Here is a 26,219-nt window from a genome sequence, read left to right as displayed (position 1 = left end):
GAGGATGCTAAGGAAGGATAAAAGCACCTGAAGGTGTTTGACTGTGGCCTGCAAAGCACAGGAACCTAGATAATGTAGTGATATGAGCGGCAGGGCTGCATCCCCAGCACCCCGTCCGCCTGCTAGCTTATGCCTGAAATAACAACACACAAACTGTATTCATTTAAACCCTGCTTGGCCCATTTCTATCTAGCCTCTTCTAGGCTAATTCTCACATATTAATTTAGCCCATTTCTAATCATCTGTGTTGCATCCCAAGGTGCGCATACCGGGAAGATTCTAGCCTACATCCATCCTGGGTCGGAGCTGAATTCATCTGCCCGGGAGAGCAGAGCATGGCGTCTCTGTCTGAGGCGTCTTACCTCACTTCCTCTTCCTCCTAGCATTCTGTTCTGTTTACTCCACCCACCTATGTTCTAAGCTATGAGCCCAAGCAGTTTGTTTATTACTTAACCAATGAAATCAACAGATTGATATATGACACTCCCACATCAAGATAATACTGTGTGAAGTAAAAAGATGCCAGACACCAAAGATCACATACTATGTGACTCTGTTTACATGAACCATACATATTAGGCAAGTTCATAGACACAGAATTCAGACCAAATACAGAGTCCATTGGTGTAGATCATAGAGCACTGGAAGCTGATACATGGGGCCTGTGTTGTTAGGAGCAATAGGGGACTGACTCAGCATGAGATGTGGCCTCTAGAAGTCTCTCTGTTCACACATCAAACAAGACACTTGACTGATTTCTCCAGTGCCATTCTCAGTCTTGTTATTTAAAAATCCTGGCGTGCCCCCAGCGGGCTTGCAGAGCAGCCACTAGCCCAGCAGAGACGCTTGCCAGAGTGGTGCAGATTCCTAGTGGCCAGCGGCAGACACATAGCAGGGCAGGCAGGGGGCTCTTGGAGCTGCGAGATCCCCCCCGGGGGAAGGGTTACAAGCGGTGGCTCATCCCGGGCAGGCTGGTCCCACATGTGGCTGGGAGAACCACCCAAGCTGGCAGGTGAGCAGGTGGCAGGTAAAAGGCTTACAAGACACGGTAAATAGACATAAAACTGAATATTTATTACTTAAAGGAGAGAGTGAAACAGAAGAGAAAGGAGAGAGAGGGGGACAGAGAGACAGAGAGACACATGTGCACAGGCCAAGAGAAGACAGTAAGAGAGATTCAAGAAGGCGACGAGAGGTCAGAGGTCGTGGTAAATGGGTGTGACCAGAGACCAAAAGAATAACACTCAGGGCATAGGACACAACTCCGAGCTTTGCAGAAGCTGCAGTAAGGTGTAAGGGTTTGAGCAGTAACCTACGGCCTGGTTTGCAGCAGGTCTCACAGAGGAAGAAAGATGGGGCCATTCTCAACAGGAGTGGGGACACCTGGCCACCTCAGCCTAGTCAGCGGGCCAAGAAACGGATCTGGTATGTTGGGGGCACTTTGCCCAAGCCACTCTCCTTGGGACTGAGGTCAATGTCCTTAGGAGCCAAGGCACTGGACACAGAGAAGTTCTGGAGGATGGTGGTGAAGAAAAGGAACAATTCGTTGCGGGCAATGCCTTCGCCAAGACAAATGCGCTTTCCTGTGGGCACAGAGAATGAGCCATGTGAGCCCCAGGGCAGGATATAGCTTTTGGACTGTCCTTTCCCCAAACTCAGACAACTCTCCCATTGCAGTGGAGAAGAATGAGTTTGACACTCCCCTGTAACTCAAGTGAGAATGTTAAGAGATTCCCAAAACCTTAAAGAATTGGTGCAGGGCCAATGAGACCAACACCTGCCATCAATCCTAGTACTTGAGTTCAGTGCCCTGGACCCACATACTAGAAGGGGAGAACAAACTCCCAATAGCTGTCCTCTGACATAAATGTAGCACCCAGTCATGATAAGCTTAATAGGAACAGATCACACGAAGGGAGTTCTTAATTTCCAACCATTATCAGCTGCCAGTGTAGGACCCAGTCATGATAAGCTTAATGGAGGCCTGAGTCTCAGCAGTTTACCCTGAGGCAATACCTGGTTGCAGGAAGGACCACAAACTGAGATTACCCAGGCACCATTCAGGAAATTCCTTAGGTTCCAACCATTGTAGATAGGATCACCTGCCAGCACACATTCACCAGGACACCCCTAGACAAATGTCAGCCAATCAGGGGTCCTGAACCTTAGAAACTCCTCACCCCCACCTTTACTACTATAAAAACCCAACTCTGAGCTCGGGGCTCTCCTATTATTCCAATACATTGCAAACTTGTATAAAATAAAGGCTCTTTGTTTTTACATACGGGACTCAGTCTCCTTGTTGGTTTTTAGGGGACTTCGCAGATCTGGGCATATCAATAAACACACACATACACACACACACACACACACATACACACACACACACTATAGCATATATGTATATGCATACAACCATGTACACAACTAATAAATAAATTGTAATGTGTGTGCAGTTTATTGGTGGATGTCCCTTGGTCACTTCTGACAAAATTTGTGAGATTGCCAGAGTCCTTTATCCAGAAAAATAAGAGCCTACTTAGAGTAGGAATAAACTGTTTATGTCTACACATCTATAATACAACATCTTTAGTGTTCCCTCCATTCTCATGTGAGGGGATTGGTCCCCATCTCATTGGCTGCCCTGAGGGTGAAAGTGCTGTTTACAAAGATTCTTAGATCAACCACTGGATGATATTAAGGGTCCTATATGAGCCAGGCATGGGGGCACATGCCTCCAAGTGCAGCACTTGGGAGACCAGGGAAGGAAGATGATGGACTGGACACCAAACGTTCTCTGTCTCTCCCCTTTCTCTGTCTCCTCTGTCACTCGTGCCCACCCCTTCTCTCTTTCTCTCTGCATCTACACTTCTACAGCTTGAAATCAAAGAACGTCAACAAATCCCCAAACACAATTATCTGTTCATACAATTGAGAATGGGCAGGAGCACATGATGAGGGCTCCATGGCACCCACCAGATTCTCAGAGGTGTAAGGAGCCCTTGTTGGTTAATCTCCTCGGGCATGGAGCAGCACAGAGCAAGGGAGCCTGAAAGCATAGGCAGAGGTTCCACCACCTGCCCTGTGCCTCAGTTATTCTTACTCTGCAACTGGCTGCCTCAGGCTTCCAGGTGGAGGATGGATTCCCAGCAACCCCAGTGTCCTCCCATTGGGAAACTGTGTCTGTGTAGGAGGATTTAGGGGAAGCACCGTGTCCCTTGGGGCACCTCCTTTCCAGAGTTTAGGTGACATGAGTTTGGAAATTCATGGAGTTCCTCTGGTTCTCCTAGAACTGGCTTGTGGCCAGATTTTTCCAGAGCAGCTTTTAACACAAAGTTAAAAGCTTACTTATCTCACTTTCAACACAAAGTTCTCATGCCTGGAGCTGACGATTTAAACACTGTTCATGTCTCTTTAGCTGTAACATATTTTGGCATGTTCTCTCTTCCTCTCCCCACCCTCTTCTCTCTGCCAATGTCAGCCTACATGAACCTACGCCTATCGCTGCTATGTGTCCTTTGATCTATTCCACCCACTCGTGTTTTTCTAAATTCCCTAGATACCTCTTAGCAGCCTCTCCATTCTGTCTAAGGACACCATGTCATATGTTCCTTCTGAGTTTTCCCTCATGTTCCTCTGTCTATTTCTAGTTGTGACTTTCTCTCACTTCCTTTTCCCTCCTCTTCCTCTCTTCCTCTCTTATTCCTTGTTTCCCTCCAGTTCCTCACCCTTCTTCTTCTCTCTCCTGTCCACGCTCTGATTCCTACCACACAACTCCTCCAGTTGCAGCTTCCTCGTGTCTCTGTGTGCCTCTCTTTATTGGAATCTGTCTTGACGTCCTTACCTCTCTATTGTGTATTTGTCTTTGTTCCTCTTCTCCACATTCCTGCCTTTCTAGACTTGGGACTATTATATGGACAATTCAGGAGCCCAGGGGGCCTGAAGTCACTTGGAACTCAAAACTAGACAATTCTTAACTAAGACATGGCTCAGCAGGAGAACACTTGCCTAAAATCTCTCAGTGAGGGGATGAGGACAGGCATGCTCAGCAGGAGAGCATCTTCTGGGATGCACAAGGGGGAGTCTGGAGGTGTGGGCTCTTTGGAAGAGAACGTGGTTACCAAGGTAACACATAGCCCTTGGCTCCACTCCTAGCATGATGGTGGAGGGGGGCAACTAGAGGTTAAGGAATTGACTCTAGAACCTCCTGAGCACAAAGATTCCATGTTTACATCCCACAGAGTCCATTCAACTGAATTAAATTGTCAGAGGGCAGCTTCTGTATGTAACAAACTAAACAAACACAACAGTCAATTGAACCACACACTAACTTGAGATTATATTCTTCAAAAAAAAGAACAAATCTCAGTCACTCACAGAAGTTAACCTACCCCAAGCTGCCAACTACAACAGCATAGCCAAGTTAGGCCAAAGCAGAGCTGGCTCCATCAACCTGTGTGTCCATGCCCAGTGCCCTCTGGTCTACAGACACTGTGTGCTGACACGAATGGGTGTTGTAACTGAACTTTCTCTGGTTCAGGGGATTATCCATTATGAATGGGTTCTTGGCTCAAATACATGCTACTAATTTTAATGTCTCTTACAATTTAAAATGTCAAAGAGTATTTAATGCAAACAGACAAGTATGGCAGGATATACTCCATCTCCCTCATGCTCACACGTAAATGTCTCCCTAACCTCCCAGGGGACAGAATCCAGGCTCCCCAAATTCCCTAAGCTTTTCTGGCCATTCAGTGAGGTGTGTTCCTGCAACTGGGCTTTCTTTACCCCATCCGCACCCTGCTCCCAAGCCTGCCTTTTCGCCTGTGAGGTCTTGGAACCCTGCAACACAGCTAGCCTCAGGGCTGAGATGATTCGAGAGGTGATGCAGCGCCCACAAGCCTAGACAGCTGTGTGCTCCACTCTCCAGGACCTTACCAGAGTACCAGAATCTAGGGGTCCCTCCACAACTCCCTAGCTTTTCTTGCCAGCCAGCTGGGAGTGTCCCTGCTGCTGGGCTTTCCCCCAAACCATCCTGCCCCAGGGGCGCCTTTTTCACCTGTTAGGTACTTGGAATACTGCAACACAGACTGCTCCAGTGCTGAGGAAACCTAAGAGAGGGCAGTACAAGAAAAACTCCCAAGTACAACAGTCAGCTACAGCAGAGATTGGACCAAGACGCCAAGACTCTCCTGGCCACATTTGAAGGAAGAGGTGGGTAGGCGCCAATGCAAGATTCCTCCAACATCCTGAAAAGCAACATGATAACACCAGAATCCAGCGAACACGCAACAGGAAGACTTGAACATCCTAACCAGGAAGAAGTAGAAAACGACTTTAAACGTAACCTTATAAAAATGATGGAGACCCTTTAAACAGGAAGTGAAAAACTCACTTAAAGAAATAGAAGAGAAGGCAAACAAATAGTTAGAAGAAATTAATAAATCCCTCAAAGATACCTAAGAAAATCAAGAAAAAGTATCAAACAGGTAAAGGAAACAGTTCAAGACTTGAAGACTGAAATGGAGGTAATAAAGAAAACACAAACCAAGGGACAGCTGGATATGGAAAATCTGGGTAAATAAACAGGAACTACAGAGACAAGTATAACCAACAGAACAAGAGATAGAAGAAAGAATCTCAGCCTTTGAAGATACTATAGAGGAAATAGACTCATTGAGCAAAGAAAACAGCAAATCCAACAAATTCTTAACACAATACATCCAGGAAATCTGGGACACCATAAACAGACCAAACCTAAGAAGAGGGAGAAGAATTCCAGCTCAAAGACACAGAAAATATACTCAACAAAATTATAGAATAAATCTTTCCCAATCTAAAGAAGCATATTCCTATGAAGATACAAGAAGTTTACAGAACACCAAATAGACTGGATTAAAAAAATCGACTCACCATATAATAATCAAAACACAAAACATACAGAATAAAGAAAGAATATTAAGAGCTGCAAAGGAAAAAGGTCAAGTAAACCTATCAAAATTACACCTGACTTCTCTATGGAAACCATGAAAGCCAGAAGGTCTTGGATAGATGTGCTGCAGAAACTAAGAGACTGTGGATGCAATCCCAGACTACTATACCGAGAAAAGCTTTCTTTCACCATCGATGGAAAAACAAGATATTCCAGGACAAAAACAGGTTTAAACAATATGTATCCACAAACCCAGCCTTACAGAAAGTACTAGAAGGAAAACCTCAACACAAGGAAGGCAACAACACACACAGTAGCACAGACATCTGATAACCCTCCACCAACACAACTCAAAAAGGGAAACACACAAACACTATCACCAAAAAATAACCGGAGTTAACAACCACTGGTTATTAATATCACTTAATATCAATAGACTCAATTCACCTATAAAAAGGCACAGGTTAAGAGAATGGATACAAAAACAGGATCCAGCATTCTGCTGTTTACAAGAAACACACCTCAACCTTAAAGACATACACTACATCAGAGTAAAGGGTTGGGAAAAGGTTTTCCAATCAAACAGACCTAAGAAACAAGCAGGTGTGGCTATCCTAATATCTAACAAAATTGATTTCAAGCTAAACTCAATCAGAAGAGATGGAGAAGGACGCTTTATATACTCATAACAGGGACAATTCATCAAGATAAAGTCTCAGTCCTGAATGTCTATGCCCCTAATATAAAAACACCCACATATGTAAAAGAAACATTACCAGAACTCAAAGCACACATCAAAAGCAACACACTAATAGTATGAGATTTCAACACTCCTCTCTCATCGATGGACTGGTCAACCAGACAAACACTTAACACAGAAATAAGAGAACTAACAGATGTAATGAATCAAATGGGCTTAACAGATATCTATAGAACTTTCCACACAAACAGGAAAGAATATACCTTCTTCTCAGCACTACATGGAACCTTCTCGAAAATTGATCTCATACTTGGTAACAAAGCAAACATCCACAGATACAAAAAAAATTGGAGTAACGACCTGTACCTTATCAGATCAACATGAAGTAAAGTTAGAATTTAACAATACCACCCCCAGAATGCCAACAAACTCATAGAAACTGAACAGTCAACTATTGAACCAACCCTGGATCAAGAAAGAAATAAAGAAAGAAATTAAAGTCTTCCTTGAATTCAACAAAAGTGAAGACACAACATATGAACACCTATGGGACACTATGAAAGCAGAGCTAAGAGGAAAGTTGATAGCACTAGGTGCCCACATAAACAAAATGAAGAAAGCTCATATTAGAGACTTAACAGCACACCTGAAAGCTCTAGAGAAAAAAAAAAAAGAAGCAGACTCGCCCAAGAAGACTAGAAGATTGGAAATAATCAAATTGAGGGCTGATCTCAACAAAATAGAAATATAGAAAATAATCCAAAAAATCAATGAAACAAAGAGCTGGTTCTTTGAGAAAATCAATAAGATTGACAAACCCTATCCAAACTAATCAAAAGGCAGAGAGAGAACACGAAAATTAACAAGATCAGAAATGAAAGGGGGGACATAAACGACAGACACTGAGGAAATTCAGAGAATCATTAGGTCTTACTACAAAAGCCTGTACTCCACAAAATTGGAAAATGTAAAAGAAATGGATGGGGTTTTTTTTTAGATAAATACCATATACGAAAATTAAATCAAGACCAGGTGAACATTTTAAATTGACCGTTAAGCTGCAGGAAATAGAAGCTATCATCAAAACCTCCCAACCAAAAAAAGCCAAGGGCCTAGTGCATAATTCTACCAGAATTTCCAAGAAGAGCTAATACCTATACTCCTTAATGTGTTCCACATAATAGAAACAGAAGAGTCATTACCAAACTCTTTTTATGAAGCTACCCTGTTACCAAAACAATACAAAGACTCAACCAAGAAAGAGAAGTAAAGACCAATCTCACTCATGAACATCGATACAAAAATTCTCAATACTGGAAAACTGAATCCAAGAACACATCAAAACAATCATCCATTATGATCAATCAGGCCTCATACCAGAGATGCGGGGCTGGTTCAACATATGAAATCTATCAATGTAAATCCATCATATAAATAAACTGAAAGAAACAAATCATATGATCATTTCATTAGATGCTGAAAAAGCATTTGACAAAATTCAACACCCTTTTATGATAAAGGTCTTGAAGAGATTAGGGATACAAGGATCATATCTAAATATAATAAAAGTAATATGTAGCAAGCCGACAGCTAACATTGAATTAAATGAAGAGAAACTCAAAGCCATTCCACTAAAATAAGGAACAAGACAAGGCTATCCACTCTCTCCATGTCTCTTCAACATAGTGCTTGAATTTCAAGCAATCACAATAAGACAACATAAGGAGATCAGGGGATTCAAACTGGAAAGGAGGAAGTCAAACTTTCATTATTTGCAGATGATATGATACAAGTGACCCCAAAAACTCTACCAGAGAATCCCTTCAGCTGATAAATACCTTCAGTGATGTGGCAGGATACAAGATCAACTCAAAAAAAAAAATCAGTAGCTCTCCTATACACAAAGGATAAAGAAGATGAGAGGAAAATCAGAAAAACATCACCTTTCATAATAGCCACAAATAGCATAAAGTATCTTGGGGTAACACTAACCAAGTAAGTGAAAGATCTATTTGACAAGAACTTTAAAGCATTGAAGAAAGAAATTGAAGAGGATACCAGAAAATGGAAGGATCTCCCATTCTCTTGGATTGGTTGGATCAACATAGTAAAAATGACAATTCTACCAAGGGCAATCTATAGCTTCAATGCAATCCCCATCAAAATCCCAACAAAATTCTTCACAGACCATGAGAGGACAATAATCAACTTTATATGGAAACAAACAAACAAAAAAAAAAACAGGATGGCCAAAACAATCCTATACAATGAAGGAACTTCCGAAGGCATTACCATCCCTGACATCAAACTCTATTCCAGAGCTACAGTAATGAAAACAGCTTGGTATAAAAACAGAGATGTTGACCAATGGAATCAAATCGAAGACATTGATATTAATCCACAAACCTATGAACACCTGATTTTTGACAAAGAAGCTAAAATTATACAAAGGAAGAAAGAAAGCATCTTTAACAAATGGTGCTGGCATAACTGGATGTCAACCTGTAGAAGAATGAAAATAGATCCATATCTATCACCATGCACAAAACTCAAGTCCTAATGGATTAAAGACCTCAATATAAAGCTGACCACACTGAACCTGATAGAAAAGAAAGTGGAAACTAGCCTGCAATACATGGATATAGGACCACTTCCTAGGTATAACCCCAGTAGCACAGACTATAAGAGCAACAATAAATAAATAGGACCTCCTGAAAATGAGAAGCTTCTGTAAAGCAAAGGACACTGTCATTAAGACAAAAAAGGGAACCTACTGAATGGGAGAAGATCTTCACCAACCCCACATCAGACAAAGGACTGATCTCCAAAATAAATAAAGAACTCAAGAAACAAGGCATTAAAGTTCTAAATAACCCAATTGAAAAATGGGATTCTGAAATGAACAGAGAATAATATAAATATCCCGGGGTAACTCTAACCAAGCAAGTGAAAGGCTTGTGCAATAAAAACTTCAAGTCTTTGAAGAAAGAATTGGAGAAGATGGAAAGATCTCCTGTGCTGATGAATCAGTAGAATTAGCATAGTAAAAACAACCATCCTTCCAAATGAAATCTACAGATTCAATCCTATCCCCATTAAAATTCCAAGGAAATTTGTCATAGATCTTGAAAGACAGTTCTCAGCTTCATAGAGAAACATACACATACACAACAACAACACAGGATTGCTAACAATTCTGAACAATAAAAGAATTGCTGGAGGTCTCACCATTTTTTATTTCAAGTTTTACTACAGAGCTGTAGGAGTAAAAACAGCATGATATTGTCATAAAAGATCAATGGAATCAAATTGAAGACTAAGACATAAATCACATACTTAGGTACAAGGTTTCCATACCCCAATATTAAGTCTCTCTGCTGACACAGTAACCCAATCAAGCCAAATTAATAAGACCAAGTTTAATAAGCAAAGCATATTAACTCCCTGGTGATTCTTGGGGAAAGGATGCAGGAGAGAAATCTCATGGCAGGTTAGGGTCCAGGTCTTAAATATCCTGTAGGGTTGGTTTTTAGCATCTCAGGGGGGAGGAGTGGGCAGCCTTTGGTGGCCTTGCTCAGAAGCTGGGTTTGGAGAGGAAGTGAGCTTCAATAAAGAAGCAAAAAAAAAAAAAAAAAAAAAACTGGAAAAAACAGACAGCAGCCTCAAAAAATGGGGCTAGTCAAATTGGATAGCTGAATGTAGAAGGATGCAAATAGATCCTTACTACCCTGCACAAAACTCAACTTGAAATGGATCAAAATCCTCAACATAAAACCACTGGTGGCACACGCCTTTAATCCCAGCACTCAGGAGGCAGAGGCAGGTGGATCTCTATGAGTTCAAGGCCAGACTGGTATACAAGTGAGTTCCAGGACAGCCAAGACTGTTTCACAGAGAACCCTGTCTTCAAAAATGAAAAAAAGAACCCCAAATAAATAAATAAATAAACCCAGATACACTGAAGCTAACAGAAGAGAAAGTGAGGAGCAGCCTTGACCTCATTGGCACAGATGCCAACTTCCTGAACAGAGCACCAAGAACACAGACACTAAGACCAACAATTCGTAAATGGGATCTCATGAAACTGAAAAGCTTTGGCAAGGCAAGGACACCATCATTTGGACAAAGTGGCAGCCTACAGAATGGGAAAGATTTTTTTTTAGCGATTTCACATCCAGTACAGGACTAATATCCAAATTGAGTATCCAGCTCAAGAAATTATATTTAAAAAATGAAACCCAATTTTAAATAGGGTATAGAAATAAACAGACTTATCAATGGAGTAAATTCAAATGAGTAAGAAACACTTAATGTTAAATACACTTAACCATCAGGGAAATGTAAATCAAATTGACTTTGAGAGTCTATCTTTACCTATCAGAATGACTAAGATCAGTAACACAGTGACAGCTCATGCTATCGAGAATGTGGAGCAAGGGGAACACTTCTTCATTGCTGCTAGGAGTACAAATGTACACAGTCACTGTGGAAATCAGTGTGGCAGTTACCCAGAAAGTTAGGAATCGATCTACTTCTAGACCCAGCTATACCACTCTTAGGCATATACCCAAAGAACACTTAATCCTACCGCACAAACACTTGCTCAACCATGTTCATTGTTACTCTATTCATAGTAGCCAGAATCGGAAATAAGCTACATGTTCCTCAACAGAAGGATAAAGAAGATGTGGTATGTTTATACAAAGGAGTATTATTCAGATGTTTTAAAAATTAACATCATGAAATTTTCAGGCAAATGGGTGGAACTAGAAAAAAATCCTGAGTGAGGCAACCCAGACCCAGAAAGATAAATATGGCATGTATTCACTTATATGTGGATAATATACAATAAATATATGATAACCAAGCTACAATCCATAGACCCAGAAGGGTTAGATAGAGGCAAGAGGACTAGGAGGAAGACATGGATGTTTCTGAGAGGGGAAAATAGAATACAGTTCATGGGTGGACTAGGGGCATCAGAGGGGACAGAAATGGGAGAATCAGGTGGGAGAGGAGATGGGCTTGAGGGATAGAGTGTGGGGAGAGTCAGTTAGAATTGACAGGTTGAGTGCTGGTGTAAAAACCTAGTGCAGTAGAAACTTCCTAAACTATATGAAGACGATCTGAATGAAGTCTTCGAATAATGAGAGAGACATAGCTCCAACTGGTCAGATAATGTCAGTATACAAAGCTCCTAGTACCAGGATGGGTTATATTCAATTAATTGATGGCCAAAGGGGTCCAATGGAAAACCCCAAACAATCCAAGGCTGTTGTCAAGACAGTAGGTTGACTCCATAAACTGACAGCAAGGTCTATTGCTGAAGACAACACCCACACATCACATTGAACTTGGAGATGTTGATCTTGTGCCTAATAGAACATTCACCCCCAAGATCTAGCATGTTTGGTATGGGAAGGTATTCTATAGGCTACTAAAAGAGAAGTATCTGCATCAACCCAGGGACAAACTTTTGATGAACAATGCTGTCTTGTCTACAGGAGCTGAACTGTGGCACATTGGAGGAGTAACTATTCAATCAATGTCTGGTTTGAATATGTGATAGTTTTGGTGGCCAAGAGCCAGAGACTAACTAGCTCAGAGACATAGGCAAAACCAAATGCTATAAGATCCAAAAAGAAAAAAAAAGTAACAACAAAATGACCCCTGAAGATATTCTGATAGGCTCATAGATCAGATCCCTCCTTATTCAGCCATCATCAGAGAAGCTTCCCCCTGCAGCAGATGGGAACAGATTCAGAGTGACACAGCCAGACGTTTCACAGAGAGAGAAACCTTGGAACACAGAGCTCTAAATGGAATGTCTTTGTCAAAACCCTCCCCTCAGAGCTCAGAGCACCCAGAGGAAGAGGAGGCAGAAAGAGGGTAAGAGTCGGAGGGGATGCAGGACACCAAGAGTACGAGGCTCTGAACCAACTGAGCAAAGCTCATATGAACTCAGACTGAGGCAGCAGGCACAGGGCCTGCTCGGGTCTGCACCAGGTCTTCTGTGCACATCTTAAAGCTTTCAGCCTAGTTTCTATGGATTTCTGAGTGTGCGGATGAGTGGGTCTCTGGTTCTAGTGCCTTCTCTTGGTCTCTACTCCTTCTGTTGGTTTGCACTGTACAGCTTTGATGTGATGGTTTGTTGTTTAATCTGATGTCTTGTTTTGTTATGTTTTGTTATTAACTCTTAGAAGCCTGTTCTTTTCTACTGAGAGACAGGAAGGAGTGGATCCAGGGGGACACTCTGAGGACTAGAAGTCAGGGAAAACTGTAGTCAGTATATATTGTATGAGGAAAGAATCTATTCTTAATAAAAGGGGGGAGGAGAAAAATAGCAGAGGTCTAACAGGAAGAGGAACACTCTGGATGGCTTTGATGCAACTGAGAAAGAATTGACGGATTTTCATCACTGCACTTTCTACGGTGGGGAAACTGTCTTCTGCTCTTTTGAGGACTTTACGTGGAAATTACTACATTGGCTTTAAAATTATCTTGGACATCCTGACCTGGGAATATCTGTGCTCCCATCCCCTCTATTAATTAATCTGTTGTTTATTGTTGGCAGGGGCCTTGTGCATTTAATCCATTTTGTTCTCTGTGAACATCCTTCACTCTCTTCTGTTAGGCGTTTAGTCACGCGTAAAGACAAATGTTTTCACTCAAAAAAAGATTTTCCCCTAAAAATAAAATTGGAAAGAAAATTAATTGCTCACGTTTAAAGGCTTTTAAATACCTCTCCAAAATCCTCCTCAGTAGAATTCTCTTTAAATCAATAGTCCCTTCATGGGACAGGAACCGGGTTGAAAGTGATGGTTCAGACAAAGTTGGCAGCCAGAATAGCAGTAAGTAATCAGGGACCTAGTCCTGTATCCTGGAGGGTGAGCCTGCCCTCTAGTGTCTGAGAAAGGAAGCACAGGTCCCGCTCACCTATAGAAAAGGGCATAAAAGCTTCATTTTTCTTCAGAGCCCCATTGGCATCCAGGAAGTGGTCAGGATTGAAGACATCTGGTTGTTCAAAGTACCGTGGGTCATGGAGAGCTGCACTCAAGATGGGGTACACTTCAGTGTTCTAGGAGACATTGTGAGAGGCAATGATATTAGCATACCCTGGCTCCCATAGCACACTGTTAGTCCTTAGAGAGCCACAGAATGCTGGGAAACCACAAACTGGCCGAGGGTGGTCACTAGGAGAGTGGAGGATGACCAAAGATTAGAGATGTGGAATTGCAGATGGTCTCACCTTGGGGAGCAGGTACCCTCGGAACAAAGTGTCTTTGGTGACTTTGTGTGGCAATCCAATTGGGCCAAGATCTGAAAATCTCTGAATCTCATGGATGACAGCATCAGTGTAAGGCATTTTGGTGCGGTCATCAAGGGTTGGTGGGCGGTGTGAGCCGATCACCTGATCGATCTCCTTTTGGACTTTCTCTGCACAGAAAGGGAGACAGCATAGAATGTCCGTCCCTTCACAGAAGCAATGCACAGCAATTCTGTTTTCTGTGAGCCAATAGCTGAGGAACAGTGCAGAGCCAGGAGACTCTGCTGAGAAAGACACAGAGCACTCTAGGGCACACACACCTGCGCTTCTCTCCAGCCATGCCTGTGTTAGAGACTCTCTCCAAAGCTCCAACCTTGCTAATAACAGAAAGACAAGGAAAGCCCACAGCAAAGGGCTCTTTTCATCTATCAGTGTAAGGGAAGGCTGGAGAGAGAGATGGTAAGAATTCTCCATATTTGAAATATAATGATATAATTTCTGTTCCTGCATAACACATAGGAATAAACGGGTAGGTGTATTATATGATAAACAAGTCACAGATAAATGAGTGAGTTATTAAATGGATACATGGAGGTATGGATGGACACATAAAGGGTGGATTCAAATGTCAGTTAGTAGGATTAAAAAATGACCCATGAATCAATGATAGATAACCCATTCTACTAGATCTGATCAAAGAATAAAACTCACAGGCTGATTCATCCAAATAAATGATTGAGATATGTGCCCTTAGGTGACGTAGAGATGAAAGAATCAAGGATGAATAATCTCTGGATATAGAGAAGATGGGCAGAGGAACACATGAGTGGGTAAATAGTTGAGTATAGGGGTGGATAAAGGCTTGGATGGATAACAGATGGATGGGAAATGAACAAAATGGGTAAACAGATAAATAGGTGGATGAAGAAAAAGACAAGTGAATAGAAGGATGTAAAGACAGAAGGAAAGAAGGAGGTGAGGATGGATGGATGGATGGTTGGATGGATGGATGGACGGACGGACGAACAGACAGACGCACGGACAGACGGACAGACGGACGGATGGATGGATGGATGGATGGATGGGTGGGTGGATGGATGGACGGACAAATGGACCGACGGACAGCGGATGGATGGATGAAAGGATGGGTGAATCAACCATTACTTGATAGGTGAAAACAATGGAAAACAGGCCAGCTGAGTGTTCATTCATGCACCACCCACAGCACAGCCCTAGTTTAGAATTAGGCCAAAGCATTCAGCGCTCCAGATATAAGAAGTCCATGGCTCTCTCATCTACACAAACTTCCCAGCCAATAGGGAGCTAGAAGATTCCCCAACTGGCCGTCTGTGGTTCACCTGCAACATGGGGATATTTGAGCATGAGAAGGAAGCCATAGCGGAGAGTGGTGCTGCTGGTCTCGGTGCCAGCAAAGAAGAGAGACAGCACGGAGATCATGAGGTTCTGGTGATGGAACTCCGTGTGTTGATTGGACTTCTCCTGGTTCCAGATGGGAGAGAGAAGGGAGGGTCAGGTGTGACTGGAGCCTTTCAGGAAGATGCACACACATCCTGGGAACTGTCCTTCTGTCTCACATTATATGGATCACAGGACATTTCTCAGTCCTTAATAATATTGCTTGATTTCTGTCTGTTCTGTCCTCTGTCTCTACTGTGCTGTCTGTAGTGTATAATGGTTTGTCTCCAGGCTCTTTCTTCCTCTGTGGTCTTTCCTGCTTTTTGTCCCTTGCCCTCTTTCTTCCCCACCCTTCTTTCTGCCTATCACATTTTCTTTCCTTTTATTTTCATCATTTTCCAGACGCTTCTGCATCTCCTCCACTCCATTTCCTGTCTCTCCTCCCCATCCTCTGCCCCCCTTTCCTCCGCTCACATCCTCAGCCTTCACTCTCAGCCATCCCCTCTCATTCACACAGGACTTACCTTCTCCATGCGTATAAGGTAGGTATCGATGAAGTCTCTTGGATTGCTGGGGTCCAAGGTTGTCCGGTGCTTCTCCACATTGTGGCCGATGTAGTCAAGGATTTCTTGCAAGTTTTTGAAAATTTGCTTGTGGGTGCCAGGAAAGTACTTCAGGATGCCAGAGAAGAGCTCAAACACCTGCAAGAAAGAAGGGCCCAGGAGGTTCTCTTGAGCTTTTAGGTCACAGGAAATGGAAGTGCTCTTAGTGTTCTATTGCTGCACCATACCCAGAGAAGAGATACCATAGCCAAGGCAACTCTTACCAAAAAAAAAAAAAAAAAAAAACCAAAAAAACATTTTTGAGGCTTGCCTACAGTATCAGAAGTTAGTCTATTATCATCATGTCAGGAAGCAGACAGGCCTGACATGTGCCTGAGAGCTCTCATCATGACATCCATGTAGACAGACACATGCCTAAGAACTGGCATCATGATACCCATGCAGACAGGCATGTGTCTGAGAGCTGACATCATGATACCCATGCAGACAGGCATGTGTCTGAGATCAACACCGTGGTAAACAGACAGACTGGTAGAACTAGAGGGAACGCTGGCTTGCATGGGATTTGGAAACTCAAAGGATCACCTTGAATTTATCATCTCCCTGCCTCCATGTTCTGGAATTGCATGAGTGGTGTGCCACCACACCCTGGAAATGCAATGAGGACCTCATGCATGAACACCAAGTCCTCTACCCTCACGGCTACAGCTGCGGCACCCACATCACCATTTCCTGCAGGTGTGAATGACTGTATTTCTGCATTTACATCTCTGCCCTGCTCCCCATCCTATCTCCCACCTGCTCGCAACCTCTTTGCCTCTCAAAGTAGTCTCTGTCTTTCTTCAGCCCTAAGATATTCCTTTTTTTACCCACCTAGCAGCGTCTTCTTTCCTCTGCCTTGGATGCTCCTCTCTTCCCACCTACTGACCTGGCTGGAGAATGAGCTGATGAGTGAGAAGGACTGATAGAACAGGTCCAGCAGGCGCAGGAACTGGCGGTCTTTGTAATCAAAGCGCTCCCCAAAGACAATGGAGCAGATGATGTTGGCTGTGATACACTGGAAGAGGAAGGTGGGGTCCAGTGGTGCATCTGGAGGAGGATGCAGGTCAAGAGACAGAAGATATAGAACCAGGGAACATTTGCCTTCAGCCCCATTTCTGTAAAGCTGAACCCCTCCCTCACCACTCAATGAACAGGAACAGCTGCTACCACATTTACACATAAGATGCCCATATGAGTCTGCACTCAGAGGTGTACGAATCCTTTTATTTAACTCCCCTCAGTAGTATAGAGATTATTAGGTGCTATTCCTATACACAGAAGGGGAGGCACCTTCACCAAGGAAACTTAGCTAATCATGACTGAAGCTAGGATGCTGGGACAGAGAAGTGGAGTGTGTGTAGTCAGTCTCCACACTGCTCCTCCTTCTAGGACAACATTCTGACTCTGAACTGATAGCTAACTCCCCCTGGAAGGAATGGTGCAGAGAAGGGTTCAGGGACAGCTGCGTGAATTTCCAAGTCCTGCACAGTCCATGTGCATCTTCCAGTCTTCCTCCATCCCTCCCTCCTCTGACTTCCTCCATCCCTTCTCTGATTTCCTCCATCTTTCCTTTCTCTTCTGAGCTCTGTGGTGTTCCAGAAGCCATCAGCCCCTGCTGCCTTTGTGTGCCAGGTTCAGTCATGGACCCTGGTGGTTAGAGGGCTTTTGTCAGTCTAACAGTATTGGGGCCACTGTTGCCCTTCACCCTGAGCTGGCTTGTCTGTGGTCTCTGATCCTGTGTGGATCCTTCCCTGGGGCTCAAGAACTTCACTCTCAGCCTTGGGGCTCACTTCTCTTCCTCTGGGTCCTTCCATCTCTCACTTCTTTCTCCAGTTCATTCTTCTCAGCCTTTGCACCTTTCTTCCCTCCCCCTTCCTTACTGACCTCTCAGATCTCCTGAGAAAGGTCAATAAGAGATGACAAATATCCTGTGTAAAGAAGTGGAGGTGCAAACAACGGTCTTGTCACCAATGTGCCCTTGATATATCAAACCTTAAAGTGACCAGGGTTCTTTTGAGTTCTGCCAAAGTCAAACTCTCATGAGTCTCTGTGTCCACTCTGCTCACCAGCACATTCACAAGGAAGAAAACACAGTTCCCTGCTTAGACCATGTCTGCAGGTCCTCCTGCTCCCTTCCCTTGGATCTAGATTCCGCATTTGTCTTTGATAAGACCTTGGGGGTAAAAGGCAGGGATAGGGGGCAACTACAATGGTTGAGTCAAAGTGGCTTTGAACTCTATGGGCAATAGAAGAGGACCTTGGAACTCTCAGTCTCCTGCTTTACCGCTGGTGTGCTGGGATTACAAACATGCAAGACCATGCCCACTCATATGGTGCTATACTCATAGGTGTATATAGCTCTACAAACAGCCACAGCCACATTGTAAGACAGGACCTGAAAACATAGACAGGACTGGCCTTGAACATATGACCATCTTGCCTCACTTTTGCAGCTCAGAGAGGACTAGTGTTCACCAGTCATCTTTAGTTGACAGAAAATTAAATCACAGATTGATTTTCTGAAGAGAAGTGACCACTATGGTCAGTACATATTTCTGAGTTATTTTAGACACAATATATCTGACATTCGTTTCCCTGCCCTTGTTTTTCCACCTCTGCCCTTATCTCATTCTCCCCATACATTGTGTGTGTGTGTGTCTGTCTGTCTGTCTGTCTGTGTCTCTACACTCTTTCTCTTTCTTAGGCTATGCACTCAGGTCCCTGTGTCACCATCTTCCTTTCTGCCCATTCTCTGGGACTCACCCTGAGATTTCCGCAGCTCCTCCACCAGACATCTGGCCTCCTCCTGAATCTGCTCCTCCACACTCCTCTTCCCCATCCCAAAGTCTCTCATGGTGGCCAGAGAAAATCGCCGAAGAGCCTTCCAGCGTTCCCCATTGGCAAAGATCACACCTAAGAACATAGGGTTACAACAGATGTTCAAAGACCCCGAGTCCTTCCCCACATTTTTGCCTCCACCTCTCACACAACTTCCTGGACCACATCCTCCACTGCATCCTGTCTCATGTCTCACCATATCCCTGCACAACTGGCTCAACCACAGCAATTGTCCCCCGGCCAGAGAAAGCCTCAGCTTGGTCCACCAGAGCCTCCCTTATGGCCTCTGTCCCACACAGCATGACCACGGGCCTCGGTCCCAGGTGCACTGTGAACACGTCTCCATATTTTTCTCGAAGCTGCCAAGGATAATCACACCAGGATTGTGGTTAGTCAGTGCAGACGTTGTTACACTGTGAAACACACACAGATTGGCAAATGGGTACCCCTCCCCTGGCCACCTGTCCCTTTGAGGTCCTAAGAGGTGAAGGGTTAATTCACCAGACATTTAGGGTCTGCACTGATTGGTTGGATTTCCTAATCAGTACACTAGCACTGTAGAATAGGGAGACAGGGCAACACTTGTTTATAATCCTGGCACTAGGGGGACAGAGACTAGAGAATAAATAGTTATCCTTGTCTGCACATCCAAATTGAAGACAACTTCAGCTACACATAACCCTATCTCAAAAAAAAAGGATAGATATAGATATGGATGCAGATACACATGTAGTTACATGCCCATAGTCTTCAGACTGGCTGTTTATCTCTGGACTCCCAATCAAGAACCATGCTTTTTGTCACCAAGGCTGTCCAATGCCTCCTGACAACATTCATAGAAAACAGCCCTGACCTACCCACTGGGTTACATGGGAAGGAAAGTGATAGTCACCTAGTAGTGGTCCTGAATGTGAGTCATGACTGCAGTATGGACACTTGGAAAAATGCCTGGCTGTGCAACCATCGGGGCATCTACAGGGAACTGGTTCCAGGAACATGACAACCTTGCAGTGCTGAGAGCCCTTGAGGAGCATGGTGCAGGGTTTGCAAACAACACCCCTTCTTCTTGTAACCTTTCCTCTCTCTAGACTGCACTGCAGCTAATAGAAATGAAAGGCTATGAAAATGATCGGTGCCCAGTGTTGTTTGGGGACAATGCCAAGATAACGCTCTATACATGTTTGATGTTGACGTATTTATGTTTTTAGATGGGGGTCACACTACTGATTCTTATGCAACAATGAACTAACAGTTCTCAGGCGAGATCAACAATGTAGATGAATTTTAGCCAACTCAATGTTGACACAAAAGCAAGCTTTGATTTCATCTGCTGCACCTAAGTGATGTTCAAACACAGGTGTGGTTGATGGTGTGTCAGGATAGTGGGAAGGCAGTGACTACAAGAGCAGAGACAGGGACCAGTCTTGATGTTAGCTGGTCTGCACCTCAATGATAAGAATCTGTTCTTCTTTCAAATGTATTGAGGTGTGCTTTTTGAGATATGACCAACTTCAATCATATCTTAACTCAAAATTTAATAGTTGGAGCTGGAGAAGTGGCTCTTTATTGCAGAGAGTTTAGTCCCAACTCCCATGTCAGATAGCCAACAACTGCCTGTAATGCCAGCTTTGTGGGATTTGATGTCCTCTAGCTTCTTCAGATATCAGACATGCATAAGGACCATTTAAACACATACACAAACACACACAAAATGATGATGATGAAAATAAAAATAGATAGAGGGTGGGTGGATGGGTGGATGTATGGATGAATGGATAAGAATATAAGTAGGTAGATGGATGAATGGATAGAGAGACAGACAGACGATACGATACAGATCATTTGTAAACACTGTAATTTGGGTACAACAGATAAGAGAACTTGGCCAAAGTTTGACCAGGTTTGGATCTCAGCACCAATATAACAAGACAGGGTATTCATGCATACCGATGACTTCTGAGCAGTGTTTGACAGTGAAGATAGGATTTCTGGGACTTGTTGACCCCCAGACCCAGTTTCAGGGAGGGATCCTGCCTCAAAGTAATAAGCAGAATTGATGGAGGAGGACACCTGGCACCCTCCTCTGGCATCTGCCCCCATGAACAGTTGTATGCACACAATTAGAAATATACTCACACAGACAGACATACAGACCAACACACTCAGAAATTTGCATGTTTTGAGAGTTAGAGTTAAGGTTACTTAAAAATGCTATGCACTGCCCTCTGCAAGCCCCCTCTTGGTTCCCTACTTCTGCTCTTCCATCCATAAGAACAGTTTCACCACAACTCAAGTCACAGCATTCACTGAAACATTCCTAACTTAATACCACTAACCTTCCCTAAGACCCTCACTGATCAATTGATCAATATCCCTACCATGATTGCACTGCTGTACCTGACAGGGTCCCATCAGTCCTCTGCTTCTCCATTCCTCCCTTGTTCCTCTATAACACCAGCCCCATGTTGCTCCCTGACCCTGTTCCCCTTCAGGTCCTTTCTGCAGCACCTGCCTCCCTCGATGCCACTATCTGTGTCTCTCAGAGTTTTTGTTCACAAGCAAAGCAAGACATTGTGTCACAAACTCCCACCATTTGCTGAAACACCATGTTGCTCCCATCCATCCGCTATGTCTGTCTGTCACTGCCAGGGTAGTGCTCCGTAGGCGTAGTGACCTTATCTGCCTCTGAGATGTCACAGATAGAATGTTCTTCAGGACAAAGGGAACTAGTAAACTATCAGTGATTTGGTAAATAAGTGCATGTGTGGGCAAAGTGAGTTGTTTTTTTAATAAACACGTGTTGTCATACCCTTGGGAGCCATGTATCCTTGTTGTCACCAGAAGAGAAAGGCAATATTCAAGAATACTCAAAGCTGAGGCACAATCTCACAACTCTCTGACTTAGATGAATGGAGAAGAATTTGTACCAATCCTCTTCCCCTAAACCAGGTCACACAAGTGTTCAGCTCTTCTCTTTCCACTAGTCAAAGCATACTGGGTGACTAGATGGCCCAAGAAAGACCTGGAACAAGTCCAAGAATTCTCAGAATAATATTGTGGATTGTTTTATTCTGAGACAGGATCTTTTATCCCAAGCTGGCCTCAAGTTCTCTCTGTACCTAAAAGACAACCTTGAACTCCTGATCCTCCTGCCTCCACCTCCCAAGTGCTGGGATCATGTGTGTGTCACAAGACCTGGAAAATGCTCACAAGTTTTTGTCAATTTCTGTATGCCTATTTACAAAAGAGATGGCCTGAACTCTTAACCTAATTCTGAAAAGTTTCAGTGGTAGTTACATCATGAAGTGGCTTTATTCCAGGAACATTTCAGAGACTTGGGAGCTGCAGATCTGTATGCACCAGATCTCGGCCTCTCCTCTCACTGTCTGTTCCTGTGCCTATGAACCTTCCCCAAGCTGAACCTCATCTTCAGTCTCAGCTCATTTTCCAAATGTCAAGAAGAAGCACTTTATATAGATCACAGATTATTTCTTACATTTTTTGAGACCAGGCATTTTTGGTATGACATGCATCTGAAAGGAGTTTCTTACCATGTCATCCATGTTAAAAGAAAAGGCAACAAGCCGGGCGATGGTGGCGCACGCCTTTAATCCCAGCACTCGGGAGGCAGAGACAGGCAGATCTCTGTGAGTTCGAGAGCAGCCTGGTCTACAGAGCTAGTTCCAGGACAGGCTCCAAAGCCACAGAGAAACCCTGTCTCGAAAAACCAAAAAAAAAAAAAAAAGAAAGAAAGAAAGAAACAAAGAAAGAAAGAAACAAAGAAAGAAAAGGCAACAAAGCATGAATCTGAGAAAGAAGGGGCTGAACTCACTTTGATCATAAACCCACTCCTGTGACAGGTACATTGATCCATTCATAAGGCAGATCTCAGAAGAAGTAAGGAGGAGGCAAGAGTGATGGCCAAGATGGTGATAAGAAGAAAAGGAAGTGCAAAGGAGAACAAAAGAAAGTGGGGGAGGTACATGCTAAAGGTCCCTCCTCTATGGGCTGAGGATGCATTTGCTTGGCAGAGTGCTTGTCTGGCATGTGTGATTTATTCCCAGCACCCAATAAAAAGGATGTGATGAAACACTCATCTAGAAAAATACTTATGTTTAAAATGATACTGAAATAACACTCCCCAAAATAGTAACACCACAACACATCGTTTATTTATTAGTGAAAAATGAAGTGTTATTATGACACCATACAATACTGGTGATTTTAAGTATGGAGGGTCTAGCTCCTCTTTGTGTCTCTACCACTAGCCAAAGAATGTCATCATTAGGACCCCAGTCTTTGTAACACACACACCATGACTAAAGCCCATACAACCATCTTAGAACACAGCTGCCTAGAAGAGGTCTCAGCTTCTTGAGACACCAGAGAAACTTCCAAAAATCACTTCAGAGGGCCTGCCAGCTGCTGCCTCATGTGCATCCGCACATGGGGTTGTACTTATGGAGCTGACACAGCCTTTAGCAGCTGGATTTGAGTCAGGCTCCAGGCTCATCCACAACACACTTGAGAAAGCCGAGCTGGTTAGTTCTGGGCTTCACTACAGGACATCACTACCACTTGGCATCCAGAAGTATCTGTCTGGACCACCTGTTCTTTCTTCTTGCCTGTTCCATATGCTGTGCCTTGAACATGATTAAAGTGTCCTCTGTGCACTCTCTGCTAGAAGCTTGGTCCCTGATGTGGTTGTGTTGAAAGGTGTCAGAGCCCTCGGGATCTGGAGCCTAATGAGAGGCATTGGGTCTTCAGGGTAGATACACAGAATAGGTGTCACAGAGAGAGCTGGGTTCTCGGAGAATGGATTATTATAAAACAAGGCCAACCTGTATGGTCATATCTACTGCATGTGACCGGTTTTCCTGTGCTCTACTGTATTGTGACACACAAGAAGGGTTCCTATCAGAGGTTGGGAGAATTGGCTGCTAGATCTTAGACTGTCAAATTTCACAATTACGAGCTGGATAAGCTTTTAATTTATAAAGAACTTAGCCTCTGGACTTTTGTGGCAGCAACAGAAAACAGATAAAGACATGAGGAGACTTTCTCTTGCCTGCTTAATTGAATCTCTTCAGTTTATACCGTCCTTAGCATAGCTTAAGCCAGTTCATCCCCATGACCTGAAGAGTCAACGCCTGCCTCTCCTCTGTTACACTGTGACCTCAACCACCTGGCTCCACTCTTCTCTAGCACCAGCTGCTGCTCGGGAATGGCTTTTTCTAGAATGTCACCATTCTAGAAAGTCTTTGTGATTTGTTCAAATCCTACTACTTACATGAGTTTGTTGAGTTGAACTCCCAACCAATCTTAAAATTCCTATTGCTTTGCTTGTATCCAATATCACCCAGGTGAGCAGATAAATTTGTCAAGTTATTTTTATGAATTCATTCTATATCTGCACACAGACTCTCAGCTTCTGAGGGCCAAGGAAGGCAGCTTGGCTCCCTGACATTGCCACATACATTGGATCGTTGATTTGACCAGTTATTTAAGGAGCTCTGTAGAGAGTAGGAATTCCCTGCCCAGTGCACATCACATAGCCCCTGGAAACCTTGTTTGCAGATGATACGATGACTGTCCCTACAGGGAAAAGATGCAGCATGTCGTGCTATCATGACAGGATGTCACCAACCTCACTGTGAGTTCTGAGCGTAAGGGTGCTGGGGGAGGTGCCACTTTCTTCAGTGATGTAGCTGTTCATAAGTTGCTCACATGACAGTAAATATCTTCTACATCCATACTTACTCAAGCAACCATAATTACCTCTAAATAGGAATGACCTTTAGACATAGAGACGTGGACAGCAAAATAAAAATGGAAGGAATTAGATTTTCAGAGAAAACAAAAATATTGGATAGGATGCTAAGTGGAACAGTCTGGCATGTGTGAAGCACATTTGAAAAACACTTATGTCCAGATGTGCCACACATCTGTCAATCCAGCACATGAGATGTTAGCTTAAAAGGATTATTAGCCTGCGAAAAGGAGGATGATCTTATACCCCCTTCCCCCCAAAAATGAAATTGTCTCAAATTTTAAAATTCAAATGAACACACCATTGGTCCAGGTGGGTGATATATTAAAAAACCAAAGGGTAGCAGGATTGTTGCCACTAAATCAGCTCTCTAAACGGGAAGTGGGGCCAAGAATGCTAAGTGGTTACTAATAAAGAAGTGGTAATTAAAGATGAAATCCCTCTTGTGAAGACTGTAAAAGATGCTGTCAGGGTCAGCTCCTTGAATGGCCTATGTGTTACAAAAACATAAAAATAAGCATTCCCTACCTACCCTTCCTCCTGACCTGCCTCTCCTCCCTTTTGTTCCTGAACACAGCAGGCTAATCCCTTGTGCTGGCAGGAGCAAATCTAATCTACTGTTACATCTGACATTTTTCTTTCTCTTCTAGACCAAAGAGGAAAACTGTAAGCCCTTGACACACATCTCAACACCTCAACTCTTTTCACATTACAAGCACAGAGCCGCACCCAATTCCAACATGTCAACCGACCTGCGCACCATCCGTCATCAACCAGCGTCTCACCTTCCACTCAGCAAACTTCCCACCTGAACCTACTGCGTGGAAGGAGTCCCTTGCTTCTCCCACTGAGTGACCTCCAGGAGCAAACACAGGGCTAGGCCATAGGACACAGACTTTGTGCGTGTCTTACCTGCATGAAGGAGTTGAGGAGGCCTCCTCTGTCCATCTGCAGAAGGTTCCCCAAGAGGGGCAGGGGACGAGGTCCTGGAGGGAGATGTCCATGAGCCTTTGGGTGGCCCCTGACCAGGAGCAGTAAGAAGCTCACGAGAAGAACAAGGAGGAGCAGGATACTGGTCTCCATGGTTCTGGTCTGATTACCGTCTATTTCACTGCACACTCCAGCGGGACTTTTATGCTGGACCTGCCTCTCCACCCAGTTGAGCAACTTCAGTTATTTCTGCCTCCTGTCTCATCATTGTCCTGTAGTGTTAGCACCCATACTTCCTGCTTGGGCTGTCGGTGACCTGTTCATTCCCTGTTCTGTAGATGCTGGCAAGGACAGCGAAACATGTACATAGGACAAAAGAATATAGTGAGTCAAGCATCTTGATTTTAGGGGGTTTATGCATGCATGTCAGCTCAGCTTTCTCTGTATATTCACACAGGTGTGAACTGACTGTGTGCTGCATATGTGAAGGGATATTTCTTATGTGAGTGTGCACGTCTGTGCTTTTGTGTGTTTCTCTAGATTTTTGTGTGTATGTTGTTGTTGTTGTTGCTGTTGTGGTTGTGGTGGTGGTGGTGGTGGTGGTGGTGGTGGTGGTGGTGTGTCTGTATTGATTGATTTTTTAAGAGGGTTTCTCTGTGTAACCAAGGCTGTCCTGAAAAGCACTCTGCAGACCAGGCTGGCCTCCAACTCAGAAAACCTCCTGCCTCTGCCTCCTGAATATTGAGATTAAAGGTGTGGGC

At 43.7% G+C, this 26,219-nt stretch overlaps 1 protein-coding gene across 1 annotated transcript; it reads right to left on the bottom strand.

Annotated features, from left to right (window-relative positions):
• Positions 1 to 1,401: 1,401 nt before the first annotated feature.
• On the bottom strand, positions 1,402 to 25,611 carry LOC121449313 (cytochrome P450 2B1-like). The gene is made up of 9 exons (XM_041653629.1): positions 25,441 to 25,611; positions 18,955 to 19,117; positions 18,684 to 18,833; positions 16,807 to 16,967; positions 15,840 to 16,016; positions 15,258 to 15,399; positions 13,882 to 14,069; positions 13,569 to 13,710; positions 1,402 to 1,583 (listed from the first exon to the last, which is right to left on the bottom strand). The coding sequence occupies exons 1-9, from the start codon at positions 25,609 to 25,611 to the stop codon at positions 1,402 to 1,404; spliced, it is 1,476 nt and encodes a 491-aa protein (XP_041509563.1).
• Positions 25,612 to 26,219: the final 608 nt, after the last annotated feature.

This window comes from Microtus oregoni, unplaced genomic scaffold (genome assembly GCF_018167655.1).
Source record: "Microtus oregoni isolate MIOR12 unplaced genomic scaffold, Mior012 000006F_ref0000085, whole genome shotgun sequence".
Classification (NCBI taxonomy): domain Eukaryota; kingdom Metazoa; phylum Chordata; class Mammalia; order Rodentia; family Cricetidae; genus Microtus; species Microtus oregoni.
The sequence above is the reverse complement of the archived record's forward strand: the minus strand, read 5'-3'. Positions and strand labels throughout refer to the sequence as shown.

Coding starts and splice junctions, on each gene's coding strand:
- LOC121449313 (XM_041653629.1), bottom strand. CDS start 25,611: ATGGAGACCAGTATCCTGCTCCTCCTTGTTCTTCTCGTGAGCTTCTTA. Junction 16,968..18,683: donor GGAGCTGCGGAAATCTCAGG/GTGAGTCCCAGA, acceptor ATCCTCCTCCAG/ATGCACCACTGGACCCCACC. Junction 14,070..15,257: donor CAAATATCCCCATGTTGCAG/GTGAACCACAGA, acceptor CTTTCTGTGCAG/AGAAAGTCCAAAAGGAGATC.